Raw genomic sequence first — 17,494 nt, 5'->3', positions numbered from 1 at the left:
AGGGAAGATGGGAGCAGCTTGGCTGTGTAGGACCGTTGGGCTGCGTAGGACTGGTCCTGAGCAGGGTCTGTCCCCTGAGGAGCAGTGAATTAGTGGTGCTCCAGGAGAACTGAGATGCTTCTCAATGGGCAGAAACGTACTGAAACAAAGAACCACCAGGATATTTTTCCTCAGTGGAGGAGGCGGGTAGGACCCTTTGGAGGGGCATACAGCATGAGGACACAGGCAGGGACCTACTCGCTTCACTCAGGAAGTGGAGGGCTTCGGGGAGGAGGACATCGCGAAGCTGAAGACACCATTCAGGAAACAGGAGCAAGAACTCTGGCCATCTGGCAAACACAGCCTACGAAAAAACATCAAAAGGACTCTTTATCGTGGAGAATGCAAGGCTGAGAAGAGACACACTTATAGCCTTCAGCTGTGTAAAAGCCTGCTGGAAGGAGGGAGAAAAAACTATTGGCTCCACATCCTCAGGGGGGAACAAGCAGTAATGTGCTAAAGCTTTCCTTCGGGGGGGCTTTAGGTTCACCATGAGGAGCAATTTTTCACTGGAAGGATAGTTGAACAGAGGAACAGGCTGCCTAGAGAGGTTGTGGAGTCTCCGTTACCGCAGATTTGGAAAGGGTAAGCGAGCTGAATGCTTACGAGCGGGATTTGGGTAGAACTGACCCTGCCATGGGGCAGGCCAACACAGGGAGGAGCTTCCCATGGGTCCACGATTATCTTATGAACAATGCATTTTAAAACCAGCTGATACAAAGAAGCGCACATCTAAAATTTGTGGGAAAAAATCCTGTTTGATGGAACCTAGGAACTCTTCCTGGGTTTTTTTGGTTTGTTTCCCTCCCTCCTTGAAATAGTAAGGAAATTCCAGAGACACCGAGATCTGGTACTCAAAAAAGAGCAAGAACTGTAGTGTTAGACTAGCTCATCTGACATCCATACTGAGCAAAATAAAGGGAAAGCTGATCAGAGCTCACACATAAAGGAAAATAACATGCCAATCAAGTTTGATTGGTTGTTTTTTTTAAAAAAAGAAAAACTCACATCTGGCAAGCCTGCTTGCCTCCTTTGAGATAACAAGTTTGGCGGATAAAAGGCCAAGTCATAATGGTGTTTTGGAAGATATTTGACTCAGTATGGAGTGACATTATGATTAAAAGATTAGCACTCTCCCCTATCAGAAAGAGCCCACGTTGAACGGCTTAGCTGACAGCTCTCCCATGGAGGCTCTGCCACAGATGGGACACTCAGCCCAGAGGTACCTGGCCCTGACCCTGCTCGGCATCGCTGCTCAGGGTCTGGGGGCAAATGTAAGAGGACCACTGACAGTGTGTGTACGGGCTGTAAGGATCTGCCAAGCAGCAAGCTGGGCTAAGGAAAGTAATCTGGAAACTGCTGCTGTGCAGAACACACTGGATGCATTGCTTTTTTATATATATATATAATTTTTTTTGAGTACTAAGAGCAAAGGTGGGTTAAATACCCCCACCCTGGGGACTCCCACAGCTGCTCCTCTCTTCCTCTGCTGCGTCCTGGGGAAGACACCTCTGACATCCCACCTTTATGCTTCTGCAGCATGAATTCACACCAAAATTACAGTCTGAAAGATTATTTGGGGCCAACACAGCCTCTTGCGTGATAGTATTCAGCATATTTTTTGCTGCAGAAACAGAAATACAGCCTGGCTTTATTAACCGTTAGCCTATAAAGATAAAAATATAACAAAATGCAGACACACATGGTCTATAAATACATTTATGCTGTTGTGAGGAACGCTAGTCCCAGGCCTCCATGGTATGAAAAACACTCCACTGTGTAAATACTGCATGATCAGCAATATTGTTTTAAGGATTGGGGGGCGGGGGGTGTTTTTCCTTTAGGGCTGGCACAGCCGCTAGCCAAGCCCCCCCTTTTGCCAAGGCACTCGGCCCCAGCTTTGCCTGGCAGGCACCTGCCAGGAGCTGCCAAGGAGTGTGACATGAGCCCTGATTCATCGACGCCCAAAGGCGCTCGCACACACCTTCTGCTTCTCCTGCTCAGGAACAGGCGGGGTGAGATTTCCAAGCGATAAAGAGTGACGCTGGCAGAAACGCTGAGTAACACTGCAAACACCCGGAGCGATGGTGGAGCCGAGGTCTCCGGCATTGCTTACCCTGCCTTTCAGGAAAGCTGCTCTGAAACCACTTGTAATATGAATAAGTGGAAAAGCATTGGATATCCGTGCTCTTCTAATGTTATGCAGCATTTAAAAGAACTGCTGATTGATTCAGCTTCCCTACAGAAGTCAAGCAAGCTAATTAAACGAACCGAGGGCCTGGCCACTTTGCTCTGCAGAGCCTGGGACTGGCTTTGCCCAGCCGGCTGCCGTGACTACAGGCTGTGGGGAAGGGGCAGGAGATGGGAGAGGTGCCGCATCCCTGCGACCCATCTCGGACAATGTTTATTCTCCAGCAATGGTGGAGGGTGGCACCACAGGTTCATCCCGTGATGGGACCCATGGACATGTCCCCATCACAGGGCAACACTCCATGGAAAGGCAAACCGGGCAGGTGAGACCACGACCCCTCAATCCACAGTTAAAGGCCCTTAATCCCTTGGAAGTCCTATTGTAGGGGGTTGTCCTGGCAAAATGGAAGTGGGCACGCCTGCATCCCAGTCCTGCAGAGGAGTCTTTTGAAAATGCCAGCCACTGTGCCAACTGGAAGCACAGGCCAGAGAGAAAAAAAAGAGGCCAATTAAAAAGCCAGGTTGTCTCCGCATTGCTCAGGGCTAACAGAACAGATGATGGCATCGCTGGAAGCTGCGTTTGCCTTTAATTGTCCTCGTTCCACTGAATAACTAATTCTCTCCTCCTCCCACACGACAGGGAAAAAAAAAAAAAAAAGCCTGGTTTTTTTGGAAAGGATGAGTTGACTCAATTCCTTTCCTACAGCATATGACAGCAAGCTGCAGTTTTTAGCTTGCATCCAGGCAAGTTTAGAATATTGCTGCATGCATTTGTTTTGTTTCAAATCTTCTGGGATCAGTTAAAAATATTATTTTGGAGAGAAGAGGATATGGAAGCACTAAAGGCTTTGTCTTCATGCAGCTTCTCCTAAATTGCCACCGACCAAAGGGAATAGCGTGGGTAAATCCCATTTGCAAGGTGGTCGTATCAAAAAGTTATTTCACAGGTGTCAGAGGGCTGGGACATGGGGGGCACTGGGGACAAAGCGGATCCCCTCAGCCCAGAGATGAAACACTGGGCTTACCACGACTCATCCTTCATGTGGCTGTTTTGCAGGAAAGCCATTGCTCTCCCTTATCCTTGACCAGCTCACATTTCCAGCATTTTCCAGGAGAGACTAAAGGGAAACCCTACCTAGACTGAAGGATAATGACTGAAAACCCCTCCCAAACACATTTTGCAGGGCCCCAGTCCAGCCAACGTGGTTCAGTGCATTAAAAGTCACGTATTTCAATAGAAACACACAGAGAAATAGTCATAACCCCAGTGAACATGACTGAGAAGCTGTCAGATAAAACAGCTCAGCGAAAAGTTGATCTGATTTAATATATTATCTTTTTTTTTGGGGGGGGTGGGAGTGGGGGGGTGGGAGAGGAGAGTTGAAGCAGAAACAAATCCAAGGACAAAGACAATGAGTTATAAAGAAGCAGACAGAATGATCTTGGGAGTTGTTAGTGAAGAATACGCGTAAGGAAGCTACACCTCCCACCCCCGAGTGATGTAACCGTGCGCTGCGCCTTCCTCCGCTGTTCTGGCATTTCCTACCTGCCCCTCCGTGCCCTCCTGCCGCTCACGCTCTCGTGGGGAATCCTGCGGAGCCTGGCACATGCTGGGGTGGGGTGGGGTGGGGGGGAAGACTTTTAATGAGGCCTTCCCACTAGGAAGAGGAAAACCAGACAATCCTGGCTGAGTTGTAAGTCCAAAGGGCTCTTCCCTCACTGTATTTTTGAAAGGCAGCGGATCCGCAGCACCGAGCTCAGTGCAGAGCTGTCCTTATGCACGCAGGCAAAGGAGCAGATTAATTCACTCCTGCCTCAGAGCTCTTTAGTGACACTAAATCAGCAAAAAAGCATTCAAAATAAAAACATCGCAGTATCGCAGGTGTTGCCAAATCACAGAGGAGTTGCCTCTGCCAGCAGGAAAGTGCTTCTCTAGTGGATCCATCAAATCACTTGTGCCCACACAGAGGATGGGAGAGGTCCCAGCCCCTGCACAGGAGCGATGGGTGCTCAGTGGAGGTGGCAGAACCGAGTCTTTGCTGGTGCCTTCACTGCAGCAGAGCCGGGCAAACCTCGCCGGCATTGGTGCTGGTTCCTATTGCCAGCCCTGTGAGGGGCAGCCGGACCAGGATGGAGAGCCGGCTGTGCCAGCAGCCAAATCAAGTGGCAGGGAGCAGGCCGGCAGCTCCTGACTGCCAGAGCTGGCACTTTGCCCCCAGTTACTAATCCTCCCCCCCCCGCACCTAACCTGATCCCACACAGGCTTGTGCCTGCACCAGGCAGGGCAAACCGGGCCTGCGCCTGCAAAGTCGCCTGCAGAAAGGGCCGTATCTGCCAGGGCTGTAGGGAGGAGGACGGGCAGCAGCTCGCAGGGGAACCAGGGCAGGAACACAAAGATTCTGGCACTGGGGCTTAGGCCAACGCTGTTCCCTACTGATGCACAGCCTCTGACGTGCCCAAAACCACCGGTCCCACTCCAAGTGCTGCGGTCCCCGAGGCCGGGATGGGACAGCTGCTCCCACAGCGACAGCTTCGACTTGAGGGAATCAAAGGAACTTTTCCCCTGCTCTTTTAAATCTTTTGCTGTCAGGAGGGAGGCAGGACCAGAGGGACAAGCAGGACCACCCAGCACGGCTGTTCCTTGTGCAGTAGCACCCACTGACATTCCCCAGCTCAGCTGGTGTCACTGGGATCGTTGTCACCAGGGGATACTGCACCAGAACAGCAGCTCGATGCGGGGCTGTTCTCGGCAAGAAAATGGGGTCCTGAGCTCTTGCTGCTGCTGCCCTGGAAGAGGCACCAGGGGAGGGACAGGCTCGCTGCCACCTGTGTGGGCCCCCGAGTCACAGCAACCATCGTGGCTCCCACCAAGATGCTTCTCCACATCTTTTACACAGGATGCACAACAAGGTGTGCATGAGCGATCTCCTACAGCCACCAGAACCTTGGGAGATGCATTTCCAGGATCACCACAACCCTGGTGTTAAAAACTGAGCGCTGGAATTAGACAAGCTTTGCCGGTGTTTTTACAGAAAAGGAAGGAGGGATTTGCAGGAGCCCAGGCTGGGACCAGGAAGTCTGGTCTAATTTAACAGCAGCCAGGCTTAACCCAGTCTGAAAGGCGGCGGGCAGGTAGGCAGCTGTAGTCATGATTTACATTGCAGAACTCAAACTGTATTTTTAGAATCCATCCCGGAAAGCTTCTCTTCAGAAAGAGATCAAGTATGCCACAGCAGGGTCATTATGGGATTTGCAGAGTACCTCCAAACAGGGGATGGCTGCTTGAGTGACTTTGTTATGTCATTAAATCTCCTGGGATACCAGCCTCATTCCCATGGGTGTAACAAGCCTCGCGCGGATGGGATTAGAAACCCTCATCCCACACGCTTGCGGTGTTGCTGGAACCCAGCGGCTGAGTCAGCAAAGGGAAGCGGCCAGGCTCCCCAGGCCTTCCTGGGGAAAGCCCCCAGCAAGCCCCCAGCACCAGCCTCCTGCCCTGCGGTGAGCCAGTGCGCCCAGCTGCTCCGCTTCTGCTCAGGGAATGAAGCTTTCATGAGCCAGCTGCTGGGCCAAGCTGCTGCCTTTTACCAGCCTTAAATCCGTGCAATTTCCTACAGCTGAAAAGCAAATTAGCTCATTAAATCACCTGCATTACACACCTCACCAGGTACCATGCAGAACAGCGCGGCCGTTCGTGCCAGCCGACAGCGGGACACTGCCCGCTCAGCCCCGACGTGCAGCATCCCCAAGCTCTTGGGGCCAAAGGGCCTCCGCTTACACCCACGTGCAACCCCCGCCAGCACCACATACCTGCAGGGAGCCCCCCAGAGCTGCGCTCTCCCTCTGCTGCTGGCACCACCGACGCCTCTTTCCACGCCTCTGCAAGGGGGTTCGGTCCGTGGGTCCCCGGGGGCTGGTCCGGCTGCACACGGTCAACAGCCCCAATGCCAGCGCGTCACCACCCAGCGCTGCAAAGGCTTCAAGGTGCAGGGCACTTACATCAGCTGGCTGCACTCAAAGGGATCATTTTACTCCAACATTCATTTCACAGTTTACAGACTACAAGACCTTCTATTTAAATTATTCATTAAGGCACAGAAGCCCAGGCGGAACTCAGACAGGGAACCGCAGCCACTGCTCCTAGTCAGCCTGTGCGGCGCACGGGAAGTGTTCCTCCAACTACCCAGCTGCCACCGTCCTGCTCGTGACAGCGGGATTTCCGTGTCGCAGGCACTCCAATGCCCACATTCTGCCCTTGTAAAAACCGGATTAAGCCCAGCTTGGGTCCAGAAAAGCATGCAACAGGCAGAGCGCACAGGGCACGCTCCTAAGGGCTGCCATAGCATACTGTACCCAGGGAAACGCCAGTTCTGCTAAGGCAGCACCTTCTCCTGGGGAGTTTCTTTGTATTTTTTTCGGGGGTGGGGGCAAAGTAGTATAATGAAAGCCTAACGTATCATCTTAATGGGGCAGAGGCTTAATGATGGTCTGTGTGTTGGGCATGAACCTCTTCTTCCCCTCTCCAGGTGTCAGTTGTGCATGTTCCCGCCTGCGACTGGCTCCAGGCCAGCACCCAGCCATGCCTCCAGCACGGGGCCATGCACTGCGGTCACCTGTCCACTACCCTCCCCTTCTCAACCTGTTTTCACTGTTTGTGTTACTCACACCGCTTTGTAGCTTTCACCGTGTCCTTTTCTGGTATTTCATATCCTCGTAGCCAGCGAGATCTCAATCAGAAGCAGCACCAATCCGATTTTGTGGAAGAAGGAATCAAGAGCTCTCAACATTTGCAAATAGCCCAGCCATTTACTCAAGAGTTTTTGCTTACATCCCATTATTTGTAACTTTCTCAGGGAAGAGATCATTTAACTGCTTCTTTTGAACAACAATCTTGCCTTTGTGAATGTGGAGTTAAATACAGAACACACTGAGAGGCGACACCTGAAAGGAACCATTCCAATCCAGGACCAGGATAAGAGCACAAAAAGAAAAGCAACCGTAAAGTTTGTGTTAAGCCACATGTGCAGAGCAGACACCTCACCTGATGGTGAAGGGCCATCTCCAGCCTCTTGTCCCATCTCTTGGAAGCAAAGCAACAGACAATCCCAGAACTTCTATTTTTGAAAAGTGTTTACTCACGTAGTTTGAATAAATTAATTTGCAAATAAAAATTAAACTACAGTATACTATAGTTTGAATAAGATGATTAGAACAACTACAATACAGGGATTTCTTGCTGCATAATTTTTGTTACTTAATGCATATAATCTGGAAAATGTATAAATCAGTTATATTTCTATGGAAAGGGAGTAACAGCAGTTACTTGTACATGACAGCTAACTGAACTTATAATACAGGTTTCCTGACACATGCATTTCCTGAGTGAACCAAACAATATATATATTTTTTTTTTTTAAATGGAGAAACAATTGACACAATTCATGACATCTAAGCAACATAGGTCTCTCTCAAACCAAGAAAATTTTAGAACAGCTTTGACAAGAAAAAATTAAAGCTATGCTATAAAGTACAGAAATTTGCTATTGTCAATTATACAGTACGTATTTTGGAAAACAAAAAAAGTATGAAGCTGGCCAAAAAAAAAGCTCAACTCAATCCTAAAAAGGTCCGGTTGTGTATTTGCAATGAAGCACAGTGGGTTAGCAGCAAAGCTGGATGTAGTGCACTGGCCTTTTCTGGTGGATACAGAGGGAGAAGGAGGGTAGAGAGGGGAGAGTAGAGAGGACGTTACTGGGAGCCCAGGGCAGCACGAGCAGGGAGCAGTGTCACACACGCAGCCCGCACCCACCTCGGGCTCCCCCCAGCCGACTGCCATCAGGCTGCACCAGGAGGCCAGGGCGCGGGCGTGCACCCTGGGGTACAGGCTCCAGCTCTGCTCCGCGCGGCCCAGCCGAGGTGAAGGCGAGCGCGGAGCCCATGGCCCCCAGGCACCGGGCAGCACGTCCCACCGACAAGCCTGTCACACGCAGATTGCTCCCCACTCCCCACATGTGGGGGGCACGGGTGCCCCCACCTCTCCCCTCCCCACCTGTGTCCCCCCACCCCCAAACAGCAAGGAACAAACCGAGCCTCCTCTTTCAGGTTCGTTAAAGTTTAACACTGGAAAAACCCTCACAAATGCCACTAATGCTAAATAAAGAGATGTGTTAGCATAAAGGGAGAAAAAAATCCTTAATCTAGACTAAGTTGCATATTCAAAGAGTCTGGTAAATATTCTCCTCATAACCAGATCTTAAGTACAGTCCTACCAAAAAGACATTTTAAGAAGTCCTCCTCAGCTACCTTTCAACACGGTTAAAAGCACACCGTTAGGCCACTGTAATCTGCATTAGCTCTGTTCAAAAAGCATTTTAACTATTCTAAGAACTCAGTATTTTAGATTAAAAGATTTTTCTACCATTTCCATCTCACGTCCTTCTCCATCCAGAACTACTGTACACATCCGATTGCTGGATGTAACACGCTATGACCATGCTACTCACTAAACATTCTATGTATTTTCAATAATAAAGATAAATAGAAAAGAGTTAATATACATGTTATATTTTACAATGTTTGCATCCAAGCTGTAAACTAATGTTCTTTGAACTATTTACCCTCCATGTACAAATAGAATGAAACAACTTTCAAAACACTGTGGGCATGTGATTCGAAAGCATTAAACGGAAGGCATCGAAGTTCACTCTACAACACTTCCTTCACCTCTTCAGAAGTAATTATTAACTAAAAAAAAAAAAAGCAGTTTCCCCTTTCCCCCTCCCCCCATTTCTTCCATTTCCAGACTTTTCTCAATAGAGAGCAATATAGCTGTTGTAACAAAAACCCCAAAATTCTTCATCTTAATGCAAACCAGCAAAGCCCAGAGAATACGAAAAACAGTTGGTTTAAAAATCAGAATTGCTTAGCTTATCAGTTTACTGCAGTCCTTGGTAACACATGTGTTAGTCGAGAGGTCCTTGGAAAATGAGTCTGATGTAACCCTGCTCACCAGCCAGCTGATGCGCACAGAACGGACAGGCTGCGTGAAAAGTGTGAGTACCGTGAGGAAGAGGGATTTGGGACCAATATGCAGTTGTCTTTTCTGAGCACACGTGTCCACACGGGCTGAACGCGTGAGTTGGAGGTCCTGCATCCACATAAAATCCCGCTTCACATCCAAGCCACAGAGGCACGTAGGGGCCAACGGAGCGGCACATGGGACACTCGCGATCCTTGCCGTCTCTCTCCTCTTTGTTTCCCCAGTTGTGATAGCCGTGGACGTGGCCACAGTTCAGATACACCCATGGCTGCTTTTCGTCTACAACATCTTTTCTCTTCATGCTGGGGAATGCCAAGGTGTTAAACCCCACGGGACACTGGGGCCTTGCTGCGTTTATTTCCTGTCTCAGCGCCTCCAGGTGCTTGACAGTAGGAGTGCGGGAAAGCCCCTCCGCAGTGCGCCACAGCAGCGTTGCTCCGCACAGGTCGATCAGAGAGCCATCCTGGAGCTGGTTCGTTTCGTTCTCAACCTTGGGACAGACAAAGGGAAGGAGAGGTGTCACCTATGGTTACCTGAAGAGTAACGTAATGCACTTTCATAACACTAATCTGCCTCAAACGTACAGCCAAGAAGTTCCAAGCAGCTCCTGAACGTTGCATACAAGATATCCATGGAGAGCCCAGGGTCAACTCCTCCCTTCCCCCCCCCCCCCCCCTCTTTTTTTCTTTTTTTTAAAAAAGGAGATTGTGTCCATTAAAAAAAAAAAAAAAAAAAGCACAAAAAGCTCCTCTCTGACCTTAACAACTTCTCTCAACTCCATCCCTATCGCACTCCCAACCACGTTACTTGAAATGCATCAAGGAGGAATGGCACAAGTCTTGTTTTAGTCCTCCATCACATTTTTAGACTGTTTTCTTCAAAGACACCTTTACACATGGCTCTCCTCTCCTCCACAAAGTCAGCTGTTGGCATTCCCAGCTAAACGTATCACTTACTGAAGTGTTCATGTTGAATCTCTTTTTGCTAAGAGATCCCAAGTCTATCAAAAACAATTATCCCCTGGAAATGTCGCCAATGCTTTGGCATCGAGAGGAAGAGGAAAACTCAGAATACCAAGGTAGAAAAGGATATCCAGGTATAAAGTCATGTGTCAATAAAACTGTAATTCCTCTTTATTATTCCATTAAAAAAACTGGGGAAAAAAAATCTTACAAGCATGAAATCAAGAGGGAGAATCAGAAAATACTGTTTAAAATGTGCGTGACTGACAGTTTGCAGAAGAGCACAGTCGACTGGCAACTCAAGCCAGGAGAACAGTCTAGATCTGCAATTAAGTACTAGTTTGCAGATAAACTGTCAGTTATTCAGGTTGAGCAAGACACCTTCGCGTATGAAGACAGACATATAAAGTCATCAGTGTAACTAATTACAGAGGCAACATCTACACTGAATGAGGCCGATCCCAGCCCCTGTTTATACCCAAGCTTGACCACCTACAGCCGTCCCCATTTTAACAGGTCGCATAAAACGTCGGGCACTACTCTTACCATTTTCCCCCTCTGCTGAGCTGATCTGGTCTCACGGAGGCTGAACACATTCCCGCACACAGATATCTCTCTCCACACCCCTGGCTTGGAGTCTTCTGTAAATCCATTTCGAGGATGCATAACAAGAACCCCATTGGTGGTTAGTCCATCCATTTGGCCATCTGACGTCTTCCACTTTGCAGCTTTCTCCTAAGAGAAATCACATCAATGAAAGCTTCCAATTTGGTTGAAGCAGAGCTGTGCGTCAGTTTAAAAATAAGCCGGCACTGAACTCTGGGGGAAAAAAAAAAGAAAAGAGTTCCCTTACCCCAAGAAAGATGTTTTTTGAGGAGTCAAATCCTGCAGCATATATTCTTGCTGTAAAAGGAGGGTTACGTTCACATATGATCCGGCAGGCAAACCTTGATATAGTGCTCTGCACAGACTGCGTATCCGAATTACTCTGGCTCCCAGGCACTGTATCTGTCACTACAAAGTCTATAGGACTCTCCGTTGACCGACCAATCTGGAAAGGGATTAAAAAAACAAAACAAAACACACAACTGTTTAGAAGTTTGCACTCGGGTCTAGGAACATCCAAACTCAAAACATTTAAAAGCGATCAAGAAAAAACCATGACATTCCAGTTTGAAGCATTCCTTTTTGCACCAACCTCAATTTAGGTTTCTAAAGCCTAATCTGAACTGATGAGTTATTCCACCTCCATGTGACCGAAGTTATTCTGAAGGCTGACTACAGCCTACTGAAGGAAGGGGAAATAAAGTGATATAATTAAGTCAATTCCCAGACAATTTCCCATTGAAGGCCGCCTCATCAGAAAGGTTACGTTCAGGTCAGCCAGAGCAGCTGCAGCAGCACCAGCACAGCCAGCACACAGCAGTTAGGCAGGAGTGTGACATTCAGCCACTTTGCATGCCCAGAATATTCTGAACGATGCCAGACTAGGTAGAGGTGTAGATATAGGAAAATTTGGTTATGTGAGCTGACTCTCCTGCTCTAGTGGGGCACTGAGGAATAGCAAATCTGTCAGGAAAGACCAGGTACGAAGTATTTGTGGTGGGGAGGGGTTACATTAACCCGCACAGAACACAACATCTGACTACAATCACATTTTTCTTGTAGCTGTGCCTTCTTTTCTGACTGCGTGGAAGAATGAGTTTTGCAGTCCCACACAAGTGTACTGGGTTTGATAGAACCACATGGGTTTCCGGGCTCCTCCAGTCCACTCATCTTGTCCTTTTCCTTATGAAGTATGATGAGAAATTATATCCCTCTCCCAAACATCCACATAGCCAGGTTTAAGGCCCACTTACACACTACTACTTTTCACTCACTTCCAGAGCTCTCAGCTTATAAAATAGTTGGTTATATTAAGACTGATCAACTGCTGGGCAAGAGACCTAAAAGCCTGAGGTGCTTTTTGGTGAAGGCTGGAGAGCTTTCATGAGACTGAAACTGCTTTGTCAGAGTGTATTTTTCTACTGCTGCTTAGGCAGGATAACCCATCAGTACACAGGGATTGCCACTGGCGATCTTAGAGCAGCAAACACGCCACAGCACGCCTGAAGAGAGAACACTTACACAAACAATAGCTTATGCTGCAGTTAGTTCGTCACAGCCCTTTTGCCCCGTGTTGCAGGTATCTGCAGTTGCACAGCAGCTTCCTCCACCACTTACCCACACCTCCCACCTCCTTAGATCCTGCAGTGGCATCACAGCTAAATGCTGTGACAGCAAAACTCCTTGCCATAAATTAGTGACGACATCAACAACAACAAAAAAAAAATAATTCAACGCGAGATCAGTCTGGGAACCAGAAGGAACAAAGCACACCAAAAAACCCCAAAACAAACCCCTTCCTTCTGAGAAAAACAGGAAACAATTATAAGATTTAAGCGCACACCACAGCTGCAAATGTGTTTGTGGTTCGTTCTCATACATACAGGAACCGCAGCAAAGTAGCTCTGAACTGCCAGCACGTCAGAACTGGGCCTCCTCTCTCCACATTTCCCAGCGCTTGACAATTTCTGGGTTTGCTTAAAGATGTTAGGGGTATTTTTTGTATTGGTTGCGTCAAAAGCTTTCCTGTGTTTTCATGTATTTTTTCTAACCTGCCTCCAACTAGCTGATCCCAAATCCCTTCATAAATGCTAGAAGCAAAGTTCCAAGTGCAAAAGGAGAACTGTGCACTTTATTCTTCATTTTGCAAGGACTGACTAGGAGACAGGTTATGTGAGTTGCAGACCAGCAATCAAAGTCAAAACCATAATCTTGTGTGTTAGTCACAAAAAACCCAACTTTCACCTCTGCCCAAGCCTAACAGATGCACAGATATACAGCTTTGTTCATGTGATGGCCTGGGGAACGAACAGAATTAAAACGTCTGTGAATATAGTAAAGTGCAGAAAGTGTCGCAGGGCAACTTTTGGCTCTGAGGGAAAAAGCCTGAGAAAGTACCTTGTTAGAAACTACCCAAAAAGCGAGAATACATGTATACATCACATTTGTTTCACATACCTGGAACATATCTGTGTTGCTGTCATGTGTATATTCAACTACTACTGTCTGGGCCCGAGACAAAGTGTAAGATATGCTGTGTTGGTCCTTGTTACTTATTGCCTATGGAAAAAAATGCCAAGTATTATTGAACCAGTAAACAGTAACTCTCATGAATACAGCAGCAAAAGGAGACAACATATATAACCAGGCTCTTGTTCTGCTCAATTAATGCATTAAGGCAGATGGTTATTAGTGACACACCTGTAGTTAAACTTCACAAAAACCAGTCCTGGCCATTAAAAGAAACTGCAGGATTGATTCAGCAACAGACCAAACTGGTCTCTTCACCGCATGCTGCAACAAAATACGTGTAACCGAGACCTATTATTAGTCAAGCTTCATGTTAAAGCAACAGCGGCCTTAACACAAAAGAACAGAACAACCGAGCAGAAAGGCTAAAACTGAATGTAACACCTTCATGGCCTTCTCTGCCTGAACTTCTCCAACAGCAAAGTGACAAGGATCTGAGCTCCTGCTAAATTCAGTGATGACTAATAAATTACATAGACAAAAAACATAAGAAGTAGTGCTGGTAAATGGCAAAATGAAGAAACTCAGCGCAGGTTGCAGAAACTGTAGCAAAGTAATCTAGGTTTCAGTTGGTTAGTCTAGATCTTCATTCTGCAACTACCTGCTAGGAACTGAACAAACATTCTTCTAGAAGTGCTTCTAAATAGCACTTGAAGACCATAAAGAATTGGTAAAAATAAACGTTCTTTTCACAGATACCCTATAGATGTAATCCTATTACAAGAACTTTGGTCAGGAAAATGCTTTTGATTTCAGAATATGTGATGCCATTCCCAGAATTTGGGAATTGATATTCTTAAGTGTAAATTAATATTCGTAATTATTCAGGGGTGAGACACTTGACACTACTGTATTTGTTTAAGGGCCTAATCTTGACACTGGCAATCTCTAAACCACCACTGAGCATTCTCAATTTCCATTAGTTTTAGTGGAAATGCTCCGTATTATTGAACATAACTGCAGATACACCTGAACAACAACACAGAAGTACTTCAGGGTAATGCCTTAGCTATGTTAGTTTCGACACGAAACACAATTCGCTTCAGGAGCTAAGCCCTGCCTTTACTGCTTCTTAATGGGAACTCTGAAACTGATTACAGGCTCTATAAAACATGCCCTGCAAAAACCACCTGTCCTCACCCCTGGGGAACTCCTACCCATTGGACGGAGCAGCAAGTGCATGCCGAGCTTTGCCAAAGGATCATTTAAGAGTCAGCTTCACGTGAAGCGAAGTTAGCCCTAAAGCATGAGTGAGTGCGAAAACAGGAAGTCTAGAACAGATGTCTAGTGAGTTTGGAAGCAAAACAAAATAAGAAGTGTTTTACATGACTAGCCTGTGCCTTGAACATTCATGTTTCAAAAATAAACATTTTTCTTTCTGGACACGGCAAGGACTGGGCACCAGATTTATTTTGCTGAATGGCTGCTTGCTAACCCTGACACGTACCAAAAAACCTTGGATAAACATGAACCATTCTTTTTGCTGCCAGAACCTCATGCTTTTTACATCATTTCATCTCAGCATAACAGCACTGACTTCACTGAACATTTCTGCACCAGGCGAAATAAGACTTAACCAGACAAGTCAAGCTTACCTTTGCTGCTTGAGGGGTACAGGCAATATGCACAGTGCTAGGTTTCACCCCATTTGCCTTCGGCCTTTTAAATAAAGCAAACCTACTTTTTCTTCTTCCTCTATCTCCATTTGGGAGAGACCCATTGTACCTATCAAAAAGCACAGAAAAAGAACAATGTCCATCTTCCCATATGACTTAGCTTCTGCTGAGATACAGACCCACAAGAACTTTCATTCTAAGCAAAAATCTTCTTGTATGGTATTCATAATTACAGATTTCCAATTAATAACATTTAAATCCAAGAATTTATAAACACAATATTGAAACATGCCCACAGAACCACAGCAAATACAGACAAAGCTTGTAGGACAAGGAATGCTACCCAGATTAATCTCAAAGCTACTATTGACAATCGAAAAAGACCCAGGTCCCAAACATGAAATCAAGTAAGATCCTATCTGTAGCTTTATCTCTAAATGATGTGTTCATACTGGAAATGAAAGACTAAAAACTCATCAACCCTGGTGGAGAGCTCGTATTTTAGAGAACTTGGACTGAAATAAAACCCGTAAGAAACAGCTCCTCCAAGACTCCAATTTAATCAGCTGGAAAACCCTCAGACTCTCACTTTGAACACATCAACATAAACAGGCCAGGCGGCAAACCTGCTTTATTAAAATCTTCCATTTGCACTTGGATACTATAGTCAGCTACCATGTTCTTACAGAACTCTTTATTTTACTTAAAAGTCCTAGGGAACTCTTCCACATTATCATGTTAGTCATCTGTCTTGGCCCAATCTGGAACCAACTGGGAAACCTTCAAAACTGGCTGCCTGTGTCACAAAACGCTTACCTGGGAAGAACGCAAGAGCTGAAAATCACCTTGCATCTACTCAAGTGTTTAGAGCCCTACCTCCATGCTCATGCCATCACAAAAAAGTATGCACACTGCGGCACAGCCTTCCAATCTATCACATTATGTGTAACGCCTGGCTGCCACAGAAAACGGCAGCCTGCCCTCCACACCCCCTTACATGAGGTCAGCTCACCGTTCAGCTGCACACTCCCCAGACAGAATGCAAAAAAGGAAGTTCAAGCGGTAGGTTGTTGCACCATCTCACAGCAACTTGCATTCTGTCTGCTTTAAGTGCACCCTGAAGTTCTACCTTCATTCTCCCTTCCAACCAAGACACAAGCACTTACCCTAATACAATCAATTCACCATATTTCACTGGTGCTTTTGATGGATGATTTTCTTGATCAGGAGAAAACATGAGCTTAGCTAATGACTTCTTCTCAAACTTCAGGTCTCTGATCAAGAGTTGTGGCACACTTTTTTCATTATTTCCTGTAAAAACAAAGATAAAATTAAGTGTAAGAAAAAAAGACTCAAATCCAACAATTACACAAACCTGCACATCTGCTATGATCAGTACACTATTTTGCGTTCCATATTTTGGTCTTGCCTGAAATAATTTTAAGAACATACATATAAAACCACATCAATTATGGTTGAATTGCCTGGAAGAACTACCAGATTACAAGAAAACCACAAGTGCATTTAGCAAATTCCAGTATGGCCTTGATAAAACAGCCACAGTTGTTTTCCTCCATGCTAGTTTTTAGGATAAATGGTATATAGCTTCATTTAGTATGTTCAGTTCAACTATCAAGTAGAGCCTGATAGGGATTAAATTTAAAAAAAACCAAAACCCAAAGCAAGAGCAGTCCATCAGCTCGAAGTAAGTTTTCTCGGAAAGCATCTAGCTCAGCTTTCCAAGAAACGTCTGGATTTGCAGATAGAAGTTGTATGACAATTTGATGTTGAGTCTACCCTACAAGTTTGGGGTGTCCATTGTCATCTCTCATGTTTAACCAGACACAAATGACACAAACAGCTGTCCGAACATTTCCCAAGGGCTTCCCACGTAACTGTTAATGAGAACCATCTCTTGAAGCGCAATTTTTCGTACTTCTGCTTTGAGGAACAGTTCACACTGATGTTTTTTACAGCTTCTCATTAGTAACATTTCCAGACACCTCTGACCTATCCAACCTACCTCTGACCATCCTGCAGAGAAAGCCTACCCAGCAGAGCACATGCTCGATAAAGAATAAAGCTGATGGTAGCTTGTTGGAGGCTTTCTTTAACAGGAACATTCCCTTGGTCCTTCCAGGGAAGTTTTCATATCAACTCAAAAGGCTATTAAGCTGTTTTAGTACTGGTGGTTAACATGCTGCCTTCTGTGCAAATACATGTATTGGCTCATGTACTTCTTCAATCCTGTCATCAACTGATCACAACTACAATGCTCTATCCCCATTTTCTTCTGCCTCAACCACACCGTAGATATTAGCAGAAGAGACATCACCGTGCAGATGTGATATACCCGCATCTTATGTCCTAACAACAGAGAAAAGGATGTGGCAGGGCTTGATGCCCTGCTCACGTTCATTCAGAAGCTGATGCAAAGATCCCTTTACCAGCCTGAGGGCTACCCTCTCCCAGTCCTCTCTGCTTCTTCACAGAGAAGCTTAGCTTCACGGTCT

The 17,494-nt window shown here is 46.4% G+C and overlaps 1 protein-coding gene across 9 annotated transcripts in view; it reads right to left on the bottom strand.

Annotated features, from left to right (window-relative positions):
* Nucleotides 1–7,341: 7,341 nt before the first annotated feature.
* PELI1 (pellino E3 ubiquitin protein ligase 1) overlaps nt 7,342–17,494 on the bottom strand; it is a 46,775-nt gene continuing 36,622 nt past the window's right edge. For all 9 annotated transcript variants that reach the window (XM_080389584.1, XM_080389581.1, XM_080389582.1 and 6 more), the window contains 6 exons: nt 16,148–16,292; nt 14,961–15,090; nt 13,294–13,395; nt 11,084–11,281; nt 10,777–10,965; nt 7,342–9,758 (listed from right to left, as the gene is read on the bottom strand). In XM_080389584.1, coding sequence (XP_080245710.1) covers nt 9,192–9,758; nt 10,777–10,965; nt 11,084–11,281; nt 13,294–13,395; nt 14,961–15,090; nt 16,148–16,218 — 1,257 coding nt within the window. In that variant the 5' untranslated portion in view covers nt 16,219–16,292 and the 3' untranslated portion in view covers nt 7,342–9,191. The remainder of the gene's footprint in view (nt 9,759–10,776; nt 10,966–11,083; nt 11,282–13,293; nt 13,396–14,960; nt 15,091–16,147; nt 16,293–17,494) is intronic.

This window comes from Falco punctatus, assembly GCF_963210335.1.
Source record: "Falco punctatus genome assembly, chromosome: 5".
Classification (NCBI taxonomy): Eukaryota; Metazoa; Chordata; class Aves; order Falconiformes; family Falconidae; genus Falco; species Falco punctatus.
This window is presented reverse-complemented; position numbering and strand designations above follow the sequence as displayed.